General features: G+C 43.9%; 1 protein-coding gene across 2 annotated transcripts in view; it reads right to left on the bottom strand.

Moving 5' to 3' along the window:
* Positions 1–24,875, bottom strand: part of SIAH1 (siah E3 ubiquitin protein ligase 1) — a 55,548-nt gene extending 30,673 nt beyond the window's left edge. The window contains exon 1 of one of the 2 annotated variants that reach the window (XM_085636758.1): positions 24,609–24,875. Coding sequence is in view for 1 of the 2 variants with exons in the window: in XM_085636757.1 (XP_085492883.1) it covers positions 4,583–4,673 (91 nt within the window). In the remaining variant the exon portion in view is untranslated. Of the gene's footprint in view, positions 1–4,582; positions 5,194–24,608 lie in introns of those variants that run through there. The other variant, XM_085636757.1, reaches the window with a different exon arrangement.
* Positions 24,876–26,608: the final 1,733 nt, after the last annotated feature.

Here is a 26,608-nt window from a genome sequence, read left to right as displayed (position 1 = left end):
TTATCACCTCACATCTCAGTGCCAATCTCTTAAGATCTGGGGGCAGCAGTCACAGCTATGCGGCAAACGGAGCACCGGCCCTGGGGCACTGATTGCAGGAAGGGTCGTGACTTTAAAAAAAAATGCTTGTGCTAAGCTTCTTTCGGGTTCTCCGCCCCTCGCTCCATGGCACTCAGATGAGAACTGAGCCTCCGCATAAACCCTCCCCTCCCCGCTCTATCTATGTGGGGCCGCACTTCCAGCTCTGCGCACAAGCTATAACTATAACAAAATAATGTAGGATTGTATCACTGCCGAAGTTCCTGGTGCATTCGGCAAAGAAGGATCACGAGGCAAAACGATCACATCACATGGTCTAGCAAGACCAGGGTGGTGCAAGCTTCACTTCATTAGAGAAAACGCAAAACACATGTTGCAAGTGCAACACCAAGAGGGAGACTTTTGTTTGCTTTTTGACTAACTTGTATCTGTAATGGAGAGATAGTTTGGATGCGCCTATGGTGAAATGACTGTGCACACAACAGACATGCGCAATACTCCAAAACACTGCACAGATACAGTCCATGTTCACGCGCGAGGCACGCAGACCTACATACAGAAAGCTCTCAATACACAACCACGCTCACTGAACACAAACAGTTATTGCAATGCCATGGCACAAGTCCAAAAAAAAGGGGGGGGGCTAACTAAGTTAACATGCAAGTCACATCACGACGTGTGACGTCACTGCACGCGACAGCGACTGTGATATCAAAGGAAGTGACATCGCATCATCTGTAAAATAATTTAAAAAAATGAGCATTTAAATGGCTATTCGTGTAAATACTCACACATAATACAGCTGACATTCCTTGCAGTACAAGCTCTTATATTTAAGGACTGAACAAAGTGAAAAGCTTGCTTCCAAACCGGAGTGTCCCTTGAATGCTTGCTAAGTGATAACAAGCCTTTGTTTCCCCTCCACTGCGCTAGCTCCAGGGTACTCCCACAAAAGGAGAACTGACGGCCTTTAAATTAGCCTTTTGTCTTGGGCTCAGCGGGTGGGGGGATCCACTGCCCCCTGCACGTTGTTACCCCGCGGAAAGCAGTCAACAGCGCAGGCGATCCTGAATATGGCAAGGGGACAACTCACTAGAGCGCAACATCTTAGCAGGGGGGGTGGGGGGGGGGGCGTCTACCCTCTACCAAACTTAGCAAAATTGGTACCTTAGTTAAAGTAACCCAGGTGCATTCGCCGTTCTTTATGTGTTAAAGACGCTGCTCTTGCCGGCGTTACTCATGTTATCGTCCCCGGATAGGTCGGGGTTGCTGTTTTCATCGCTACTAAGCTTCTGCTTCTTGCCCGGCATCTCGCTGTTTCCCGCCAGAGCCGCCCCGCTCTCGGACATGTTCCGCTTCCTAGATTGCCTCCCAAACTCGGTTCAACCAATGGCGGCCATGCAGCTGCTGCTGCAAACGCTAGCAGTCTATCGAAACAGAAATAAGACAAGGAGGAAGCTGCGAGCTGCAATGGATACAGATAAAACGAGGAGAGCGAGACGAGGGGAAAGGGATACCGCTGGAAATAAACGATTCTGGATCGGCAGCGCGCGCAGCGTTCGGTAATCTCAGCAGCAGAGGGATGAGGCACGTGGAGGGGCCGGGATGTTTTTTCATCGCAGTCTGTAAAGAGGGAGAAAACAAGGAGATCAGGTGAGGGAGCAACGCCGGGACACCACCGCCTTTCTCCGAGGCCGAGCAGAAATGCCTCGGAGAAAGGGAGCGTCCTTTTCGGATTCGGGGGCGTGTTTTGATGTTGTCTCCTCCCTGAGACTTTTCACAAAAAACACGCCCCCCGATCCGAAAAGGACGGGGCATGATTGGAGTGACGGGACCTCTTCTCCAATCGCTGGCCAGCATTTACTAGGCCAGCCAATGGAGAACAGGGGAGAAGAGGGGCGGGTTCAAGCCCCTCTTCTCCCAAGTCATTATCTCTCGCGAGCGAGACTGCGCAAGCGCAGCCATCGCTAGCCGAGACCTAAAAAATGTTTTAAAGGATTATGCAGGTCAGCTGCGGGAAATGCTAATAACACACATGGCTTAAAAGCAGAAGGTCGAAGCTAAATCTACAATACGGGAGGGAAGAAAAACACCAGGGGAGGACCTGCCTTGCGAAATAGCAGAACATTTGAGATGCTTATGGAATACACCCATGTGTGAAGTACAAGGACTGCATAGATCTACACAATGAGGATGAAGTGGTGTAAAGACCCTCTAACAATGGTACTCACAGGATGTCCAAGTAATGCACCCAGTAGACACAAAGTGCAACGTTGCCTGTGGGTGGAAAATGCTAAGAAAATATATCAGGGCTGGAAGATGCATGAATTACAATTACGCTAAACTTGTGACAATCAAATCAGGACCACAATAGTCCAAAGGCATCTTAAAGGAGATAGATTTCGATCCCACAAAGCACCTGTTCCCTAGCACTTCTTTGAAACTAACCAATGCTCCCTTCATTGTGCCTTACCTAGTAGGATCCATGGCCCAACCCCTTTAACTGTCTACGTAATAATCTAATGGGAAGCAACTGTACATATGTGCAGCTTTAATTAAAAAAAAAAAAACAATTAAAAGAAAAAACTGGTTGATCATAGAACTTTAAGCATTCCATTTTTAGGTCGAGCCTGGGCAGCGAATGTGCTGCTCTACGAGGCATGCTGTATTCAGATATGGACTTTCTTTTAATAATAATGGCGGACAAAACCAGCTTCTTTAGTAATAGTGGGCACGTCATATTTACACAACCAGCTTGCACCTTTTAATCCACATTTAAATTTAACTTGGCAGCGCGGTCCGTTTTCAATAAAGCGGCCACCTTGCTTTTTTTTCTTCACATTTGTTTTTACCACAGCGGTTCGCTTTAACTATAGCGGCCGCCATCTTTTGTTTTATCGGAGTACTAGCCAACTGTGGCTGCATGCCTTGAGTGGAGGCGTACATTTTGCACATAAAGGCGTACAGCCGTCATTGGCAGTGATCCGTACTCCTTTATCTCCCGAACCTACCATGCCATATCCAACATCTCACTCCTCTCACTTGCCCGCCCCCACCATCCCTCCAAGGTCGAGAGTTTAAGCTATTGGCATTATGAATGACAATGCCTTTTATTTTTAAGTTTAGAAAACAAATGAATAAAAGGCACTGCCATTTCCAATACCAATAGTGTTAAACTCTCGCAAAAGCAAGACTTATTGCACTGCAAATGCTGGTAATACTTTGGAGTTAGTATTAAGCTACGATCAGCATTAAAATGGTTATAATTGATGTTTGTGCTTTTTATCCCTCTAATTTTCGTTTCACTACATGTTGAAGTTACACAGGTATATTACAAGGAAAAAGACCACAAACTTGATCAAGCACCACACTAACTTCACACATTGGCCACGCTACTAACCCACATGGCTCCACCCTAGGACAACATATGGTATAACATACTACACGTCCTCCAGAAACACACTGGTGCCTTGTCGGGGATAAGCAACATATCTGTATATAAATACAAATGCACAAATAAAACAAAAAAATAGATTTGTTTTTTAGCCTATTTGTTTGTGGGAATGAAGGATTTTAGGCTGGTCTAAATTCCTCTGTGCATTGCATATCCTATTAATGGACACTTTCCCCTTACTAAGTTTTATTCTGCAAATCGGACTCAAAATATTTAAACTAAATCCATAAGTTGCCTTTTTTTTTTTTATTGATGGGAGTTAATTTAGAAATGCAAAATTTACTGGGAAAAGCACCCCATGAAGTCCATACAAAAAAATCCAACACCGGAAGAAACTTAGGGGACCACAAGGTATTAAGAGCGCTTTACAAATATTCCTGTGCAACTTGGGCGCATGAAAAGTCAAAACATCACAAAAAAAGTTCCATTTAGGCACAATTTTCCATATTGCAACACCCAAATAGCGATTTATTCAACAAACGCCAACTTGACTGACAACTTGTGTGCAACTTGAAACGTGTTTTGGTTAATGCACGAAGTAAATGTAAACGTCAAGAACTAGTGGATTAGTATCGTATGTTCTTGAAAGTGGAATTTCACCAATTAAATACAAAACGTAGCCTCTCACACTCGAGGGAAATGTTAACCAGAACGGACAACAAATCTCTACTCTACTGGTTGGGAGGGGGACGGACGGACACATGATCACCCACTGTACTTCCCAGTGCTGGGCATGCCCTTCCTTATCTCGTGACACACAACATCAGTAGTGATGAATTGGCATGTCCTAATAGAGACGAGGGTGTCCGGTTACACAAGCCTGTCTCAGTTAGGCAGCTGAAATAACACGTTTAACCGCCAAGAAAGTACGACCCAAAAGAAAAAAAAAGTTAACATGAAAGCCACAAAAACTGAACTTTATAATAAAAGGCTAGTCCATGTAACTTCATTTAATAACCTAACAGTCATAAATCATAAAAAAACAGGTCAGCATTCGACCCAAACCCCCCCACCTCCCCCCCAAAAAAAAACTTAACGCCTGGAAGATAGTAAAGCAGTGCTACAAATAGAGATTAAAACAAGGATTACCTTTCCTTTTTCGGTTTTTACTTCCCGATAAACAAGTCAAAAGGATTCCCTTCCAAGAGTACAAAACACCTAGAGTGGATTTTCCCGTCATGAGTGCTTAAAAATGGCATTTCGTTTTTCCAGAGAAACTGAATCCATAACAGAAGTCCCACTTGGAAAACGATTCAAAAATATCTTTGAAGTTGGTTGGAAAAATAAAAAGTATCTCCGTTGCACATCTCCAAGACAAACAAACCGTGTGTGAAAGAAACTCCCCAGCAACCGACATAAAAGTGAAAGTCTAAACTGGCTACCAAAACAGGCTCAATCCAGAAGAGTTCCTCAACTTAGCTTCGAGTTGTCCGCCGAGGTGAACATGGTTAAATTCTTTTGAATGGCTTCCAAATGCACGCAACTCCCCAGCGGCGAAAAGTCTCGAAATGCATGGCACGGAGCCCTGTGCCAGGATACAATGAGTCCAGAACAGTAAAAACCATTTTTGTGTGCGCGCTGCCAGTGGTAGTGGTAGTAAATGAACGCGAGGCCGTCCCACTGAACGTTTAATGTCACGAAGCAATACAAGCAGCCACAAGTTGTTTTCCTCCTCGCGGTCTCCAGCAGAGCCAACTCCCTTACAGACAAAATCCCACACAGCTCCACCTAACGGAAGGAACTTGCCATAGTTTGGAGCTACATGCGTCGCTTTCCTTTCAATTAAACAAGGAATTTTCCACTAACATAATAGCAGAACAAAACGGTTAGACACACACGATTGTTTACTAAGAAAGATAATTGATGTAATCCTTTACATGCAGGATCCTAGAACACATTTTAATACACAACTCCAAAATAAAAACAGGATTTATACTAGAAAAATATGCATGTAAAACGAATGGCTTAACAACCCAATTTATGCCATATCCGCGGTTAAGGCATTTTTTACTGAAACCATTACCATAGATCGCAATATTTTATTTAAACAAAGCATGAAGGAGAAATCTCAGTCACTTCAGATTAAAATTAGTGCCGTTTTAGGATTTTTGGCGGTTCCAAGCAGGAAAAAAAATAAGTTCCCCAATCTCTTTGGAATAACTTTAAATGCACAATCAATTTTCTGATAATTACCAAGAATTAGCAATCAATGAATTCAACATTAAACTTTCATAAATCGGAGCATGCAAAACAGCTCAAACTGTTGAAATTCCGCAAGACAAAAGAAAGCTTGAACAAACACCAAGACGTTCTTTTTTGTCCTTTGGTTTTGAAACAACAATCTTATGTGGAATTCAACGTCTAACTAGACTGTTTGAAATAGTAGGGAAAAAAAAGATGGACGTTTTGGTGGCTGTATAATGGACTCGTGCAGAATATTAAAATAAAATAGATGTACATAGTACTTAAATGAGGCTTCAGTTGCTGGATAAGTATAATAACTTCCCCTTCACAATAGGTCTTCCTGCAACAACGAACAAGCATTGGCATAGCCAATAGGTCTCGCTTGTGGGACCTTATAAGTATTTAGTTATGCAGCACAATATCATTGGTGCAACAACATCAACTGTTGCATGGCTAAACACTTATAAGGTCCCAAAGGCGTGACCTGTTGACAAATGGCTCCCCGAGTCCCATCAATGCACAACAGTGGGAAGAACATAAAATGTATGGTGACAAGCATAACGGAGGCCCATGCGAGGCCATTATGTGGGATGGGGCACGGCGCGTTAGTGGCAGGTTTAAGAGGAGCAAAGGGATACGAGGGTGAGGGGAAACAACTGAGTCAATTAGCGCTGGCAAACAGTAACACTGGGGAAAAGGAAAAAAGAACAGCAGCTGCAGCTAGTAAACAAACCTACACACATTAGAACCAGAGTTTGGAAAAGCAGGAACAGCTCCCTATTTTTATCATAGTTCCCCGGCATTCGACTAATCTCGGAGGTTGTAAAACCCATTGTTACAGTACACAATCTTTGATATGCATAAAATACACTACCGCTTTTCGCCATCACAAATCAAAGATGCGCGCGACTAAGAACACAGGCACCACCCGGCAAAGGCCTGCGAGGGGCGGGCAGACAGCACAGGCTTGTATGGAAACCGACACGCCTACTACACGTAAACACAAACAAACGTTTCACAATGACATGCTATCTGAGCACTAAGAAATGAACGGGTGAAACTTACAAAGAATCAAATAGTTTTATTTGTACAACGCCATTGGGGAAGATGGCGTTTATTCTGTAAAATGCCGACACCAGGTCAATAAAAGAGAACAAACAAGTAAATCCAAAGTCAACAAGGCAACACCGCAAGTCAGCGCTTCACCCATGTGCACGGAGAGCAGCGCTCGTCTGATTGTAGTGCCGATATGAATGACAGGACCACGGTACAGAAGAATGACAAGTCCAAAACAAGGTTAAGTCCCCCTTTCTTCATCAGGCATCGCCGGTGAGCTCCAAAATCATATAAGTGAAGAGGAAGGGAAGAGGTTCGGAGCGCCTCCCATGCAGATCTCACAGGGAGCTGCAAGGAGGAGTTACTCGGGGCCACACAAATGGCAGGAAAGCGCTATACACATGCACATAAATGACACACTGAGGAGCTGTGCTGACCAACCTTTCACATGAGGTTTACATGCTTTTACCGGAGCTCTGAGACCACCGGCACATACAGTAAGCATGCACTGTTCACCAGAAAAAGACAAGCGCGCGCGCGCCTCGGGCTGCCAGTAAAAAAAACAAGCATTGGCAACGCGGCCGCGGAAGTAACGCGGCCGCAAAAGTGATCGCGGGACGCACTCTGTGGTGGAGAGGGGCAGAGCGAGGCACTAGGGAGAGCAAGGGAAAGGAAAGGGCGCCGGGAGGAATGAGCCATGACAAACTAGCCCTGTGGTGGGGAAGTTGTGAGAGGCGCCATGAGGAAACAATCTCTCGGCATGATGTGGCGGGGGCGCATTCCAGGCGGGGGAGCGGACCCTTTGAAGTATGATGCCGAGGCTGTGGCTACACGTGCACATGCCAGTGGGCTGAAGAGCTTCCCCAAACGGATTGCATGGCGGCACGATGCACGTAATTGTGCGTGTGCTCGCCATGCAATCCACTTGGGAGCACTTTGAAATGCCCCTCTTACTAGAGTCTCGCAACGCAATCGCTAGGCGAGACCTAAAAAGCAATGCTTCGAGGATTTCCATCAGGTGAAATCTGTTAATTATCTCATTAATAAACTTAACTCGCCCCTCTCTCCTCGTTCTCTATGTACAACTTCTTTGGCTAGACCGTGACCTTGGACTGTTGAATAAAAAAAGTGAAGGAATATGTATTGGACAGAGTGGTAAAAAGAACAGTATAATGACAGAAGTAAAGGTAAATGGGAGGAAATAGGATTAAGAGGAAAAAGAGGGAGCCAGAAAGGAAGACAGACGGAATGTGGACGAGCTCGATAGAGAATGGTACAGGAGATAGGTAGGAGTTTAGAGTGATGTTACGGAGCTAAAGGTAGGGAGTAGGAAATGTAAATATGGGGAAGCGTGCTAGAGATAAGGTAGAAAGAAGAGTGGGAGGAATAAGTGGAGAAGTAATTAAAGATGTAAGGAAGAAAGCGACAAGAAAAGGCCAAAATAAGAGATGAGACGACAGGTCATTGAATGATAAGTGACGGCAGAGGGAATTATTAAGAGGAGAATGGTAGAACTATGAAGTGTAGAGAGAAAATAAAATAAAAGACAATTGAGGTAGAGAAAGGTAAGACTGATACAGAGAGCAGTTGTGAGGTAGAGAGGGTGCACTGAAATAAAGTGTGAATAATGTTAAAAAAAAGGTAATGAAAAAAAATATAGCGAAATAAAGGTGAAAAGAGTAAGGTAGTTAGAGGCGAGGTACAGAAAACAGGGGTAGAAAGGAGACAGATGAGGCGACAAACTAGATTGGATAAACAGTGTGCTTAGAGGTGAAGTAGAGATGGCAGCAAGAAAGGTGAGGAATAGATGGTGTGGCAGAGATGCGAGGAGAGGTAAAGAGCCGTCTGATGAGGTAGTAGATGAAGGCAAGATACAGAGGTGAGATGAAACAACGAGATGCAGAAAGAGTTGCCCAGCAAAGCACAAGTTAAAAGAGAAAGTAAAGAAATAGAGACGTAAAATAGGCACAGTGAGAGGGGTAAGGCCATATGAGAGGCGGGGTTGAGAAGTGTATTGAAAGAGGTCAAGTAGACACAGAAAAGGGACAGGATAGGTACATAGCGCTGCTGTAACAAGAAATATGTAAAGCAACAGGGAAAGAGGTAGATTTGAGGTGAAGAGTTTTCAGCTTAATTGTAATAAACTCCGAGAGTAAGGGTTAAGGTTGGTAAAGGCCATGTAGGCCAGGCTGCCAAAGTAGGCTTTTATAGGTACAGTTATCACTCTACTAGGGGCCTGTGGGAGGCAAGGGCTTTTGCCAATTGCCCATTTTACACAATCCTTAAAGCAGCTGTATTCAAGAGCTCCAGAAGCGGCTCTCCTCCATCATGCCCCGTGCAGAGACTGAAGCAGTTCATTTTCTGAAGGTCAGACGGTCAAAAGATCGAACAGGACCCCAAGATAAGATCAAGAGCCCAGCACACAGGAATTCAGAGGGAGCCCGAATGATGAAGAATTCGGCTCAGAAATAAGCAACTTTGATTCATCAAGTATATGAAGCCTGGACCACTATAGTATGTTAATGAACTACAATAATTCATTAACAATTTACCCTGGACAGAGGAGAAGAGATGGAGTCTTGACTGTAAGGCACATCAACATACCTGGCAAATAAACAAAATTATCTCCACAAATACTATCACTATAAGAACCTAATTTCAATTGTGTGCGGATGTGGAGGGTTGACGATAGGGTATGTTTTACTGCTGCAGAATCTAGAAGACTCACTGTAATGCAAGTACACCATGAATTCCTATCCAAACCAACATATCACAGAAGGGAGAAAATAAACCAAGAAAGGCCTTCTATCCAACAGCTAAAGGCTTATCTGGCAACAGGATTAAGATTTAAAATCACACCAGTAATACAACTTAATGGCTGACAAGCTGTTCCTAAGTCAGCATTCCAATCTTTTTCAACTTCAAGATCTCAAAACAATTGAAGAGCATTAGATGAAGGTAAAACCACACTCTTAAAAGGAATGAAATATAAACTGTGGATTATTGCATAAAAATAAATTTGCTGCTGCAGCCATGTTTTCTTGTTTATTTTACCTGTGCTTAACCCCATCGCTGCCAGGCCTTTTCCCCCTCCTGTGCCACGCCCTTTTTTGGCTATTTGGGGTAGTGCGCGCTGAGGCCCCTGTAACTTTTTGACCACATAAGATATCCCCGCCAAATTTGCGTCCTTTTCATCCAACATCATGGGGATTCAGAGGGTACTCTGGGTTTGTGGATTCCCCTGGAGGGGTCACAGAAATGAGCCAAAATACAGCAAAATTTAGTTTTTGGGGGGGGGGGGAAATGGGAAAAACGGGCTGCAAATGAAAGCATCTGGGTTTTTCCCTGCAAGTGTCATCAAAAAAGGGTTTGAGAGGCTGAAATTGCCATTTTCCCAGATTTTAGGGGATATCAGACTTTTGTCAGAAACCTAACATTTTTTACACAGTTTTGGTATTTTTCTGGGACATAGCCTATTTTTGCTATTTTTTGTGCTTTCGACCTCCTTCCAGTTTATGATAGAAATGGGTACAAAAGCAATAATGGATCCTGGAAAGCTATACATTTTGGAGAAGTAGACAAAAATTCTGAATTCAGCAAGGGGTCATTTGTGTAGATCCATCAAGGTTTCTCTATAGAAACTAACAGTTAAATATAGGATAAATTGAAAATTTGTTGAAAAAGCGCCTTTTGTGTCAACGTTTTCACCTGTAACCTTTTAATTTTGTCAGCTCTTTGAAAGCAATATACCGTTACATCCGCTGGACATTTCTGGTTGTGGGGATATATAGGACTGGTAGGTTCACCAAGAACCCAAAGCCAAAAACTGAGCAGCAACTTGCAATGGTTTTTTATTATGTACCGGGTATATAGTAATTATTCTGTAAAATTGTGTACATGGGGAAAAAAAAAAAGGGAAAAAAAAAACACCGGTATGAAAGACACCTATGTATTTCTGAAATGGGAACAAAATATAGAGTTCAGAAACAGTAGATATTTGCACATTTCGGAAATTGGGAATACGCATACTAGCTTGAGAATTAGTCATTTTTTAGAATGACTTCTTTTTTACACAATGTCTTTCATTTGGAAGGCAGAAATGCATCGAAAGTCAATAGGTAATAACAGTTCCTTTACAAATCTGAATTACCCCAAGTCTCCCGATAAAAATGGTACCTCACTTGTAGGGGTAGGCATAGTGCCCACGACAGGAAATGGCTCAAAACCCAAGGTGAACACACACCACAATTTCACAATGCAAAATTACCCTTTTTAGGCCGAGGACCGCCGGTCTGCCGAAGGCAGAACCGGAAGTCAGAGATTTAATGACTTGGAGAAGAGGGGCTTGAACCCGCCCCTCTTCTCCCCTGTTCTCCATTGGCTGGCCTCTTCAATGCTGGCCAGCCATTGGAGAAGAGGTCCCGTCACTCCGATCAGGCCCCGTCCTTTTCGGATCGGGGGCGTGTTTTTTGCAGAAAGTCTAATTATCTCCTCCAGCCAATGGCAAGAGGAGATAACAGCAAAACACGCCCCCGAATCCGAAAACGACACTGCGTTTCTCCGAGGCATTTCTGCTCTGCCTCGGAGAAAGGCGGTGGTGTTCCTGGCGTCCTCTCCCCCTGCTGTTGGCTCCCGTGTTTGGCTGCTGCTCTGTGGTTCAGCTCTCGTGCGCCCTGGCCCCTTCCACGCTTAATGTTGGTAATTAATGCTCGCTTTTCCTGTACCACAGCCGCACCGAAATATTTAAAGCCGTTTTCTACATTCTGCGTACATTTGTATTTTACTGAGCTCAACTTTGCTTCAATAGGCATCTGAAAATGGAAAGAATAGCTTCTAAACTCCGTTACTTGTCTGCCCCTCGTTTGAGGTGATTAAGGGCAAGGAACTGTCTTAAAACAATAATTTGAGTTTCTCCGAGCCATAAAGCACAGACAGCACTTCATTTAACTGCTCCCTTGAAGAAGGACACGAACCGCAAGTCTTCGTGTAATGGCTGCCTCGCAGTGCCTTTCCTTCTGCTTGAACTGGAATGCGGAACCTTGGTGGGGTTATGGAGGAAATCCAATTAACCATCGGCGAGAAATGTGCGCATAATGAGCCCGGAGCCTGGAATTTGAATAACCAAAATAAGGCTCCGCGGATCTGTGCTTTACCGCGGCACTCGCTGTCCCCGTTCCACTACTGTATTTTACAATGCAAAGACAGGATTCGCCGTAAATCTGTCCCCTCTTCTCTATATAATAGCTGTTCCTTCAAAAAATGCAGGTGCGCCTCAGAAATCCGCGGTCGCGAAAAAAGAAATACGTCAAAATATAACATTGCCAGGGACACAGGCACAGGGACGGGAGCACACAGACACACACACACACAGACACGCACACACTTCTAGTAATACTAAAGAACGATCCCTATTGATCCATTTTTAAAGAAATCTGTACGGAACACATGAAAGTACAACATGAAAATAAACAGTGATCGGCAGTCAATTAAATTAGCATAAACAAGTACTACTGAGTACTTACCTGCTGTCAGTAAGTACTCGAATAGATCAAAATACAAGGGTTGACTGGCGGATCATAGGGGTGATAACGTTGAACATTTACTAAAACGTTGACATAGACTAGATCTGTCAGTGAATCTGCGAACCTTTCCCTTTTCCCAATGAAGGGCTAGTGTGGACAATAGTTATAGTGTGCCACATGGTGAACTGCGAATGGCTTCTAGGTGCTATGCAGCTCTTATAACAGCATGGCTCATCTGTTATATATTGACTGACAATTAATTTCTCCGTGGATGGAACACCAGCTTCTCCACACACTGTGAAGGCTTCTCAGCCCTCTGCACTGGTTCACTCACACCAGTGTCAGGGATGCCAGTCCCACTGAGATCGGCTTGAATTTAGGTCTTATGGTTCAAAAAGAAAGCAGCATGGTCTGAACAAGCATTTACAATGCAATGGTCTCGGCATTGGTAAAGTTAGAGCTATTGGCATTGCTCAGGACATTGTTTTTGTTTTTAAAACATTTAAAGAAACGGCATTGTCATGAGCAATGCCAATAGCTCTAACTTTACCAATGCCGAGACCATTGCATTGTAAATAAAGTGACTAGCTGTAGTTTTTTTAACCCTAGTTCTGCCGGCACCTAGGGAAACCTAGCAAACCTATACATTTTTGAAAACTAGACACCCAGGGGAATCTAGGATGGGGTGACTTGACTGCCTCCCACCAGGTTCTGCTACCCAGAATCCCTTGCAAACCTAAAACAAATTGCCAAAAAAACCCACATTTTCCCCACATTTCTGTGGTGGAAAGTTCTGGAATCTGCGTGGATCCACAAATTTCCACCCACCCAGTGTTCCCCAAAGTCTTCCGATAAAAATAGTACCTTACTTGTGTGGGTCGGCCTAGTGCCCGCGACAGGAAACGGCGCAAAACGCATCATGGACACACCTCAATTTCGCAGTGAAAAATGAACCTTTTTTGGCGAAGTGCCTAGCTGTAGTTTTTGAACCCTAGCTCTGCCGGCACCTAGGGAAACCTACCAAACCCACACATTTCTGAAAACTAAACACCCGGGGGATTCCCCCAACGTTTCCTTACTCAGAATGCCCTGCAAACCTCAAATTTAGCTGAAAAAAAAAAAATCACCTTTCACACATTTTTGTGTGGGAAAGGTGTGGCATCACCGGGCTGACACAAATTTCCTACTACCCAGCGTTCCCCTGGGTCTCCCGATAAAACCGTTGCCTCACTCGTGTGGGAGGCCCAAGTACCCGCGACAGGCAAGGGCCCAAAACGTAGTGAGGCGACATGAAAATTGCCTACCTCAAAACGACCTTGTTTTGCAAGGGGGGTCACCTGGGTTTTTGGCCCGGTGCTCGGCGGCCACCTAGGGGAACCTACCAAACCCACACATTTCTGAAAACTAGACACCCGGGAGATTCCAGGGAGGCATGCGTGGATGCCCCAACGTTTCCTTACCCAGAATGCCCTGCAAACCTCAAATTTAGCTGGAAAAAAAAAAAATCACCTTCACCACACATTTGTGTGTGGGAAAGTTGTGGCATCACCGGGCTGACAAATTTCCTACCACCCAGCGTTCCCCCAGGTCTCCCGATAAAAACGGTGCCTCACTCGTGTGGGAGGCCCAAGTACCCGCGACAGGCAAGGGTCCAAAACGTAACAATTCCCTGGTGTCTAGTGGTCTTTTTGCCAGACTAAATAATGCCCAAATTAATTGGGGGGGGAGCAAAAGGCCCTTGCCCAAGGGGCCGCTCCCCCCTCCCTGGTGTCTAGTGGGTGGATCCATGCTTGGGGGATCGCCCTCCTGTGGCGATCCCCAAGCAGGGATCCACTGGGAGGGGTACCATTGGAAAGGGGAGATTCTCCCCTTTCCAACGATACCTCTCCAGTCTTTCTACGTGCAAAGGGGGCTGAGATAGCCCCCTGAGCCTCTTGGCTCATTTCAGTTTCACTTTCACTGTAATGACGTCGGCGCGCCGATCGTCATTACAGTGAAAAGGGGGGGGGTCCCTCGGGAGCTGGGGAAGCTCTTCCCCAGCTCCCGAGGCTATTTTGGTTTAAAGGGACTCCCTCATGACGAGCTGGACTAGTCATGGGCACAGCGCGACTGTGCTCCATGAAGAGTCCAGCTCGTCATGGGCATGCAAGGGGTTACAGAAGTGACCACTTAAGATGTTTCAAGCCCCTACCACATTGTGGCTCCCAAGACAGCTGAAGAGGTTTACATTGCTGTAACAACTTAAGGTAGTCTTCCTTTCTGGTGGTCTCAGATGCCAGCACCGTGTACTCCTTTGTTTTACAGTGCCAAGTAATGACCGCTGATTACATAAGATTTGTGCTTGCCTTTCAGCATGCATATTTTATAATTGCAAAGCACTTTCAGGATGGCAATTTGTAATTTACAAATATTTATCTTTTTGCTAATAAAAAGCCCTTCAATAATTGGCAAGAATGCGTTTCTTTTTGGGTTTTTTAAATAGCCCTGATGTGTTGGCGCTGGCTTGCATGCAGGAAGCAGAGTTGGACCAGACTTCACACAACCCCAGGGGCTGGTGGACTTGGAGGAATGGCCTATTCTGCGTCTCGCCGCTTAAAACAAACCGCACTAGGCACGCTTCTAAATTAATGCTATATGAAGTCCGGTTGCATTGATCAACTGTGTAAGGCATAAACACTGGAAAATGAAATGGTTGTCTTACGGGTTATGTAATTAAGTAGCTTGGGTAGGTACATGGAGAAGCCCTGGAATTTCAGGAATTAAGAGGTTTCTCTGGATGCACTGAAGTCTCCTAACTTCTGCTGGGGTCCCTATCAAAAACGATGTAAAAGTTTTGCTTGAGGCTCAGTCGCTGATCAATTCTGAAGTCACGGTGTATGTATACCAAGGTACTGAATACCCATGTCCTCTAAAGGACAATCGAATTACAAGAATGTCCCCTTTACATAAAGCAGGACCGCAAAAGGGTCTAATTTGGAGTAACAGGTATAGGTGAGTGGGTGCTTCTAAAGTGATGCCAAATTACACCATGGTACTTTAAGTAAGCAGAGACTGCATGTTCCGTGCTGCAGGTACTCGCTGGTTTTGCACCCACACCCCTCCAACTGCCCAAACTATTGTCATTCTTATGTCACTTACCAAGCCCATAATATTAGAAAGTGTGTCAGAACCACTCATGCAGCCTAGAGGCTGTAAAGACAATGCAATCCCTAGATTTGTAATTAGCCTTCAGATAGGGAATAATAGGAACACTTACTGTGTCGTTCAGTAACTATACAAGGCTTTAGGAATTAAAGCTGCACTTCCATTATACTTGCCGCACCGAATCCTGTGCGAAACGGTTATGGTCACTCTTGGGGGGGGGGGGGGCGCGAGAGAAGAGGAGGAAAAAAAAACACCCAAGATTTGCACACTGTAAGGGAATTGTCAAACCAAATGACAATGGACATGCTACTACTGCATCAGTCCCATTCAACCGTACAGCTTCTGCACCTGCTGTGAAGTATGCAGAGGCCTCACGTCTCACCATACTCTAGCAGCTTTGGGAGTAGCATGCGGGCTTTACCCCAGCAGCACAGAGCCAACGGGAAGCAAAGCAAGAACCATGTGTGGAGGTAGATCAATATCACAAAGGCTACTAGATGGCTTATATACTAAAAGAGCTGATGGCGACATTTGGGTTTCAAATACCTGGATCTCTTACCAGCGAGTGAAATGCACATTGATGTCTACTGACAGGCGGTTATAGGCGAGAGGTAACGTTTACTTTAATCCAATTGAATGATCCCCAAAATACACTAGGTCAGTGTTTCCCAAACTGTGGTCCGGGGACCCCCAGGGGTCCCTGACACTTTCCCAGGGGGTCTGCAGGCAGCAGTTTAAAAAGCACTGCACTTGTATAATTAGCAGTTTTCCAGCAACAATAAAAGTGTCAAGATAACACCAGTGATTAATGCACCTTCTTGGAGAGATGAGAGTTTTGTCCTGTGGAAGCTTTGAGTTATCTAATTTAGCACAGAGGGTTAATATGCCTATTGCAAAGAACTTGAACTGTGCATTTTAAATAACAGTATTTTATGTGCATAGGCGAGTGAGTTACTGCTTTTGTCACAAAGATTATTTTGTTACTGCGCAGTACATAAGTGACAACCGCAATCTAGCACAGTGACCTATAAACTGTCATCAAAGAGCTGCTTGCAAACTGCATGGTACAAGTTAGTAACTTATGTTTTTTCCCTGTCTTTCATTATCCCGATGCTGCTAAGAAGGTTTATTAGGGTGGAAATACATTTTTATTGTTAAAGTCAATGCTAACCACTGTCTTATGTTCTGAATCCCGAGTTTTTTGTGCTTCTCCAGACCAAGCACGCTTTAAAAATGCCTACCAGTATAAATGACATGTGAATCCTACACCTTGTAGTTCCCTTTGCCTTATGTAACATTTTCTATACACTGATTTACACTTATGATTAATTGTCTCTATATGTGTGTGATGTAAAGTGATAAACGTGTTGTAGACTGCACCATTGTTTCCTAAATTTCTTTGGGGGGAGAGCCTCCCAAAGCCCCCTTTGTATTGGTCAGGCACACTCAATGCACTTGGTGTGCACCGTATGGGGACTGGTCTGAAAACATCTGCCAGGGCTGCTTTGGGTTTCCGGTCTGGCCCTGGCAGGAGTAGGAGCCTCGTACTGCGAAATAAAACCAACCATTTAAAAGTTAGTCACAGAGATGCAACACCAACCTTCCCATTAAAACTTTAGTTTTTTTTGCAAATTCTTTCAATATAAAATACTAAGGGGGGTATTTACAAAAGAAGTGGTGGAGCGTGTCGTTAGCCTCTGTGGCTTAACGACACGTGGCGCCATTTCAGAAACGCAGGGCTGCACCATATTTACAAGAATATGGTGCAGCCCTACATTTTGCCCTGTGGTGGTGCTACACTTAGCAGTGTAGCGCCAACACAGGCACCCTTGCAACACAGTGCAAGAGTGTCTGCGTGCAGGGGAAGATTGTTTATGTACCCTTCCTGCACATAAACAATCTTGAAATTGGGTTTTGTCACTTGTATGTGTGCTGCTTAATGCAGCACACATGGAAGTTATAAAATGCCATTTTTTTTAATGATTGTTTATGTACAGGAAGGGTCACTTTCCTGAACATAAATAATCCAAGGCGTTTTGCTTTTTCAATGTGTGCTCCACAAGGCAGCACACATGAAAAAAGCAAAAATGAGAAATAAAGCATTTCTCCTTGTTTTGCCAAGTTAAGACCTGGTTTTCCCTGGTGTGAAATTTTGCGCTGCCTTCTATTTACACTGCCCCTGTGAATAGGGGGCAGCATCAAAATCAATGGGTTTTGTGGTGGAATGCCCACTGCAAAACCCACTACCCACCCCTTTCACGCTAAGCATTGCGCGAAAGGGGGCCTTATTTACAAGGCAGCGTTAAACCATATTAAGTGGTTTACAGCTGCCTTGTAAATAAGGCGAAGCCCCTATCGACACGCAAACGTTGCAAAAAGTGATGTTTCCATGATGGTAGGGGTTTGTAAATATGCGCCTAAAATCCTTAGTATTTCGAGTATTTGTTGTGTGCACATGTGTTTATTTTTTTCGAATTACTGTTTTAACGTTTGAAATTTAAATCATACAAATTGCTTGGGGGTCCCCGAGTTCCAGTGGTGACTCAGTGGGGTCCTCAGGAGTCAAAAGTTTGGGAACCACTGCTCTGGGATAATCATGAATTGCCCATAGTAAGATTTTAGGCCCAGAAAGACAGCATCCAACTCCAACCAGATCCTATGGAGAGGTTGTGTTGATCAAGACAATTGTTGAGGTCCAGAGACAGAGCTGTACTGAGGAGTTGGTTGTCAGAGATAACAGAGGTACCAGTGGCTTTAAAGGATGAGCCTTTAGACCTGTTCTGAGCTAACAAAACTGATTTTAACAACTTCTCCAAAATAATGTTCTGGGTCTTCTGAAGCAGATCCCAATATCTGGAATGATGAAGTTACACAATTCATTTCCAGATGGAGAAGAGGGACTTAGTGAATGCAAATGGCTAGAAGTCCTAGCGTCTATGGAACAAACAAGCAAGCAATTGGCTAAAGACCACGGATCTAAAATCCATGTATATATGCTATGTAGGACTATTTTTGAAAAATAGTGTCAGTGCAGCTAAAGCAGCCTCAAAGACCAGACCTTATACCTGGCTATTCCCTTGAAAGATAAGGTGACAAATCCAAGCATACTTCCTTCAGCAGGAAGCGAAAAAGTGATAAAAATAAGGAACCAAACTGCTGCTATGCATAATGCCATTGTGCACCTTCCGGAGCAGGTCAGGGTCCGTTTTACTCTTGCAGACCTGTAGGAGCACCAATCCCTGCTTTTTTGCACAAAAGAGTGCAATTTACATTTCAGTCAATTGTAATGGCCAACTCAATTAACATGGCTTCAAGAAGAAATGTTTAAAGTGTAATTATTATATTTGTTAAAAAGGGTTCCAGGAGCCTTGAACAATCAGTTCAATTCTACTAGGCAAGTATATAAAAAAAAAAAAAAGTATTCCTTGATGTGGGTGTCCTTAAATACAAACTGAAAAAAAAAAATACTTCTTTCACAAAAGTACTTAATATTTGCAAAAGTGCTTTACTAAGCGAGCAGGTTCTCAATACAGACTTGCAGTAAACCGTTTACATTTTTTAAAAATGTAACCGTCACAATTCAATTTGCGCAGGTAAAGCTGGAGTAGGGTCTGGTGTTTGGGAGTATGAAAAACACCTGAATCCTGTATTATGTTATAATGATTACTATAGCCCCCTATCACCCAAAAGGATATCAATATGCTTTGGTAGATATATAGGTTTGTGGTCCCCAAAGGTGCTTTTGTGAAAAGCAAAGTCTTCAACTTCTTGCGGAACTCAGTAAGTGAGAAACAGGCTCTGATGTGTTGAGGGAGGTTGTTCCATGTCTTGGGTACAAATGAGGAGAATGAGCAAGCTCTTGTATCAGTGATTGTATAAGACAGTAAGTATGTCTCAGTATCTGCATAAATAAGTGATGTGGCATGTGTATAAATAACGCAGTTGGTGTGTTTAACTGTATACATGAGTAAATGGGTATGTGATTGATTCTTTGCATGACTGGCTAGGTGTCCGAGTAACTATGGATGAGTGGCGGACTGACTATGTATAGGTGTATGAGTGCATATCATAGTACTGTATTGATGAGTAACTGCATGTATAAGTGAGTGGATGCGAGTGTAGACCTAGGAAATAGTTGTTGGTATGTAGTAATTGCCATTGTGTGTATGGTTTCAAAAATAGTAGTCTGTATTTTAGAGTGTGTGTGGCAAAGTTTATATTAGGCCATCAGTACGTGCATCAGATTATCAGGTGGATGATGTCATCAGTGATGACCATGTCATGAGTGATATAATATGTGACGTCATCACCAGTGCATTGCGGGCACGCGAGTTATAGTTAGCTCCACTAACTACAACGGGCAAATTTCTCTGGTTTTATATGAGTCAAATGTCCAACTAACTATAACGTCCCTAGAACCTATAGTGTCAGTGAATTTCAAAGGTTTTTTTTAATGTTAATTTCATATGTCATTTTTAAAAACTATATATTTTTTTGTAATATTTTGGAACTCTATTATCCTTTTTAATTTGAAAAATATGTAATATTTTACATCTTCAAAAAAACTGAAGTCCCGTACCAGTAGAGTACCAAGCTCCATCAGCACGCGAATCCTATCCGCCATATTGCTAAACTCGTAAAGGACACACATTTCGTATCCGACGGGTTTGTGGCACCGCGCCCCGCGCAACATCATATACGTATGTGGTCACGCCAGCTGCTACTTTGGTATGCGACGGGTATGCAGCACCAAGCAGTGCCTTACGCCGTGTATGTATGGGGTCATTGATGCACTTACCTTTTGGGGCTGACACCGTCACCGCTGGGGCCCTAACGCTGTTTGTTCTCCCCCGCTGCCGTTGCCTGTTGCTTCGCAAGGCCGCCGTGGGGGGGAGACTACAGCTCCCAGCTGCATTGCGGCATCCTGCTCCGCCCACTTCCCGCCTGTGCGCGTCCGGAGGCGCATAAAGACAAGCTGCCACCTCCGCGTCGCGGGCGACGCCGGGCTAAGCCCGGGCAAAGGGCGGGCCCTCTGTGGCCCTCCGAGGGAAGATTATGGCCGGGCTGGGCCACACCCCTTGGTTGCTGCACCCAGATTCCAGTAAATGTTTCGTGATTGTGTTGTAAGACTTTGGGAGCTAGTGGGTTTCCCATGCATTTGGGACTTTGAGTACCTTGGATCTGCACCCCCTGAGACCTACAGCCCATACATCCATAAGTAGCTGTGGCAACTGTTAATCCCATGATGACTAAACAAAAGTCGATCATGGACAATTACCTAGTTAAAGTCGTAAGCAAGATTAACAGCGACAGGAGAAAATCCTTAGGACGAGATAATTTAACTGATCTGCCCCTGGGACTTTCCAAAGAGGATACTATTGACACTGCTGAGTCTGTGGTTACCGGTTGTAATTCTGAAGTTTGGGGCGTCCCATATCCACCAGCTGTTGTGGCAGATTTCATCAAATTTAGGTCATATCCAGATTTTCTGAATCAGTTGACAGAAAAACAGAGGGTGGCAAGTTTTACGTACTCCAAGCCATGACTAGTTAGCAGCTCAAAAAGCCATTTTATTAACACATATGGTACCGGGTTTAAAAACAATGCATTTAATGTATTCTCCCCATGCCTAGTTAGGTCATTTAAGTCATTCTGTGCCCCTTGGTCGATGTAAACCGCCTTCCAAGTTTTTCAAAATGTCCCGGTTTTCGATTTCCAAAATGTTGTCACATTATGCCATATCTAGAAAAATGCTCCACATGCCTGAAAAGATCTCAAGCCATGAGATACCAAAAGGAATTCTTCCTTTTGCCAACAATGCCAGAGCATCACTACTGAGTACGAGCTTTTCTGTTGTCAAGTCCTAGCTATGCTACTGGACTGGATTGACATGGCAGCTATTCTATCCCCCTTACAGGCAGGATTTCAAACTAGGGTGAATTATTTGCTTTGATCGTAATGTCTCAAAACATCTTAGGCACTTCAAGGACCATTATATATGGTCTTTGTGGATCTCAGGGAAGCCTTTGATCTTGTCCCTAGACAGCATCTGTGGCCACTTTAGCATATACGCTGTTTTAATTGCTTAGACCCGAGTTTTTATTGTAACAATACTTCTTTAATCATCTCTGGCTCAAAGGTCATTATAAAAAAAATATTTTGGAACAGTAACACCATTGCATATCATCGTAGGGCCAAATCAGGGGATTTGGCGAGGTCTTGTTGTGAAGGAAAGACAGTCAGGGCTCCAATAGAGTATTGTGCCGCAGAACATCCATCATACCTCTATCTTGTGCATTCTCCCCCTCTTTGATACAGTGCAATGTTTCTAAAAATTCCACTTCTCACCATTCTCAAAAGTGACATTCCTTTCCTACATCAATAATTTGAAAAAGACCCTTTAACTGTAGCGTTCTCTTTCAATTCTCCTAGATCTCACTTTGACAGTCACCCGTGTTAAACCTGGCTTTGTTGCTTCCCACGCCACACGATTTGTCTGCTTTCGCCATTCTCAACCCAACCTTTCAGCCAAGCAGGATCTAACTTGGTTCCTGGCATGCGGCCACACACAACTTGAAAGGGAATTTTCTGTGTGGTACTGTGCATGGTGGTGCACTGTGCCCACCCCATATTGGCTATCATTCCTTCAACATCACACTGATTTGCCATAGTGAGCTGAATAGTGCCCTTCAACAAGTTAGAGTACCATTACCGGTAATTGACACCACATAAACTCCTTCCTCCCAGAAGATTTCCTCCATCAGTGAGATGGTGGTCTCGTTATCACATCTTTCGTGAACTTCACAATAATCCATTTAGAATGTGTTTGACCTTAATACATCATAACAGCTTTTAAGCCTACACCTGCAAAGGAATTGGATACGATTCAACCATCTTTGGCTTGCACGAGGATGGGTACACTCAGTCAACACATTTATTAATGGGAAACTCTGTTCTGATTCACCAGCATGTGTACTTTGTAACTGTATCCTATTTAAACTTATGAATTATCATCATGCTGCTATTGCTGTTTTAAAGTAATTCTTATCAATGTTAGCGCATTGCCGACAATGTATATTTTAAACCCCGTTTTTTTAAGTAGGAATAGAACATCATAGTTATTTCTTTACATGTAATGTTTTAAAAATTGTCTGCTATGTTTAATAGGGTACTTGCCGAAATAAACAGTTTTGAATTAATGAAATCTAAACATGCCGAGTGTCGTGGAGCACCATCCACGGCATCCCTCAACGCTTTTACCTTTCTCCTAAAGAGTGGAAACCACTGACTTACATCATACTGGTGTTTTTTTTTTTGTTTAAGAATGACAGGAGGCGGCAGATTAGTGCCTCCGCCCCTCCCCACCAACAAAAGAACAGTTAGCAACAAGGACTAGAATCCAATGTTTAGATCCTCTGTTAACCAGGTAGCATATTTGGGACGGTTTGTGTGAACTAATAATTAATGTCAGTGTTAATTGTGCATAAATAATAAGATTCTGTCAAATGGTTTGCTCTCCACTGTTCCTTTTGGTAAAGCGTAGCAACATTTCATATTTCTGCAAAAAAGATATTCTGGGGAAGTGCCTTACACTAATTTCGCTTCAAAAAACAGTTTGGGGTGAGGTGGGAAATAAGTGATGCTTGTAGACCAGCAATTAAGCAGAATTAAAACGCATTGCACTTGCTTGAACCAAATGTTAACAAAAAGTCATAATGAAGAAACAAAAAAGTATTTTTAATCTGAATAACCAACTCTAGTGTTTGAGTGACCACATTATAGTAATCGATTATTTGTTTCGGAAAGCAATCTGGCAATCTTACTAACGAGGCAAGAAAGCAAAAGTTATAAACGACGGACAAGTGCATCCACTAGTCATGTAGGCTGACAACAGCTTTGTATTCAATTTGCAAACATTAGTAAATACTCATTAGGTAAGCCTGACAAACGGTGATGATCGAGGAAAGACCTGAAAGTCATCGCAGATGCGCGAAAACTCACTCCATCAGACAAAACAGGGATATTACTACCAAACATAGGCAAAATAAGTCTGCTACCGTGCAACAGTGCACAAGATTGACTTTATGTACAAGAAAAAACGCGAACTGAAACGTACATCCAAAATATTATTGAAATCGATCCACGTGGTAGTGGGCAAGACAATGTTGTGTACAATAATATGAACAGTTTAACACGTTGTAATTAAAAGTATCTCACTGTAAATGTTCGAGGGGGGGGGGGTGCAAAGCTGTCAGATGTAAATAGAACAATGTCAGGGCAGTAGTCGTGTGTGGCGTGCTCCGTGTACACAACTGTGCAGTCTGCTCAAATACCCATGTTGATAATAAAATATGACTATCGTATAGGAATGCGGTAGAGGACATGCTAACACGTCAATCTCAAGCTGATAAGATAGAAGTCGACGAGTACTGAGGGCGGGCGATATCGCCACAATACAGCATTATCAGCATACAATAGCACTGTAAAAAAAAAAAAAAGCCTGGCCTCTGCTGTGTATAATGCCAGGGCCTCCTGTGTGTGAGATCTTCCACATGCATTGTATATCCACGTCTTCAGGAACACTCTAAGATAGTGGTATGGCTCGGTCTACCTCCTGGCTGATGTGCTTCCATCCCCCACTGGCATCTGTTTTGTGCGCTCCCCTCCCCCACCCGGGATCGGAGGCTCGGCTACTGCAGGATATCTGCAGGAAGCATGCCCGGGTTCTGCAGGGCCTCGGCGAGACACTAGCCACCCACATGGAGTCTCAAATACGCTATCTGTTGTGTACTTCTCGGCCTGCAGGATGAAGCGGAGGCCTAGACTCAACTTGGTGCCTCCAACTTAGGTTAGGCCTAGAGCAATTTTGTGTTCCTCTTGTGATAGTAAGCCTGCTCTTATTGCGCTCCCTGTGTAAAAAGGAACAGGGAGGGAACTACACTCTCGCTGAAGCTACTGATCCTCTTTCCGGAAAGGTTGTGTATCCTCCCCCTTACCCCTCCTCAACACACAGTCCTCAATGTCGCGTGGGTCGGTACAACAAAGGGGATTGAAGATTGTGAGAAACAGAGTTAGGACGGAGACAGATAATGTTGTTGTACTCCACTATCGAGGGTACACGGAGATCACAACAAAGAAAAGAATACGCCAACTACCTACACTGCAGTCTGCGAACCCCCCGCCACACCCACTGCCCAGGGCCCTCTCACCTGTCCGGTATCAGTCCCCAGACTAGGCCTGCCGGTAACGTTCTCTCGGTCTAACGGGGTCTCTGAAGCCTGCACCCCGCCGCCGCCTCCTCCTCCCCCCTCCGGTATCAGGGCTGCTCTTGTTTTCTCATCCGCACAGGCCGCGCGCGCGCACGTTGCTATTCAGGAGACGCGGGGTCGCGCAACGGCTGTTGTGAAGGAGAAAGCGCGCGGCCCGACCCAAGAATGGGTGAGGAAACAGAATAACGCGATGACTGCTTGCACGCATAAAACGTAGAACATCACGTACGTCAGTGTACGTGTTATAGGCGATGCCGCGTGCGGAGCAAGGGGCCTTGGGGAAACCTCTAACGTCACTGGAGTTGGATAGGTTGCAACCAGGAAAGGGAGGAGCCAAACTATCCTGTCTTCTTGCGTATGGTAAACATGCATCCATGGGAAACGTCTGGAAGTCGTTTGCCTGATACTAGCATGGCCGCAAGCAATACAAAAAGGTTTTAATGAAACTATTAAATTTATGGAGATTTATTAGATTTCATATTCGTGAGAAATGTGTATGCACCAAGGGAGAGGACATCTCAATTTTGTTCATGATTAGATTAAGCCGTGCATATAGTTTAATCGCCGGCCTGCATCAGGCCTTTCACCGGTGCCTGGCTTTTGCGTGTTTTATGGTTTCAAAATGTACAAGGTATTCTGCACGTTTTTTTGCCCAGACCTTTTTCGCTCGCCCTTCAAATACAGCTCGCGACTCCGCCATCCAGACTGGGCAGTGTACTTGCATTTATAAAGTGGCGGCCATCTTAGGTTTGGGAATCATTGGTTCCGGACTACAACCAACCGCTTATTCCACCCCTACACACGCTACCCCATGTCGATCAAACGACATAACTGCGAAATGTTCCAGATTTATGCATGACTTATTAGACCAGGCCCGGTTTTTCATAGAACTCTTGGTGTTGTAGTCCTATTTAACAGCATAAAATCAGAACTACAAGTCCCAGAACTCTAAGTAAAAAGACAGGACTGGACTTACTATTCATGCATGGACCTGGACAACTTGGCCTCTATGAAACTGGAGCAGCGCAATTTAGGATCCACTCTTATCAATCATTAAAAATTCAATTATATACCCACATTTGAGATTATTTATTATTTATTTATTTAGAAAGTTTTATAAAGCGCGAATATGACCCTTGCGGGTAACAGAGTGCTGTACAAAAGGCAAAAGCATGAATAAACTCCGTACAGTAGAGATCAACACTGAGAAACAACAAGGAGTATAAAGTCAAGATTAGGGACCTGGTATAGGGCCACACTAGAATCAATTACTTCCTGTAACATTCAGTAAAACAAACAAAAGTGAGCTTGACAACATTTTTACAGCATAGTAAAATAGGTAACAAAACTGTAGGGTGAGAGCCCTAGGATAAAATAACAGTTGACAAACAAGTATGAAATAAATGGAGAAAGATATGTTGGGATAAATGTCAAGTCTGTCAGCATGGGGACATGTAAAAAAAAAAGATCACAATGATGTAGTTAGTGATCACTCAGGAAAATCAATTTGGCCTGTTTCTTGAAGTAGGCAGTGGAAGGATTGGCTCTAATCTCAGTAGGAAGAGCGTTCCAGATTATATTCTCTGTGTGCCTTAACTTTGTTAATGCGTGAAACATTCAAATAAAATAATAGACTGAAATTGTAGGGATAAGAGATTTATACATTTATGTTTTTTTGCATATTTATATAGTGCAAACTCGACCTGAAGGTTTTGGAGCACTTTACACAAGCACCGTATTTACATTACACATTCAGGCACGGGGAGATTAAGTGATTTGCCCAGAATCACAGGATGTGGATGCGACCCCGAGACTCGAACCCTGGTTTCCAGAACCAAAGTCGTCAGTCTAGCCGATAGACCACATCCCATCCCCTACACTTGTGCACTAATGTTTAGTTTAAACATGTAAGCATGCTTTTTTTATTCACATTTTTACAC

Source organism: Triturus cristatus, chromosome 12 (genome assembly GCF_964204655.1).
Source record: "Triturus cristatus chromosome 12, aTriCri1.1, whole genome shotgun sequence".
NCBI classification, from domain to species: Eukaryota; Metazoa; Chordata; class Amphibia; order Caudata; family Salamandridae; genus Triturus; species Triturus cristatus.
The sequence above is the reverse complement of the archived record's forward strand: the minus strand, read 5'-3'. Positions and strand labels throughout refer to the sequence as shown.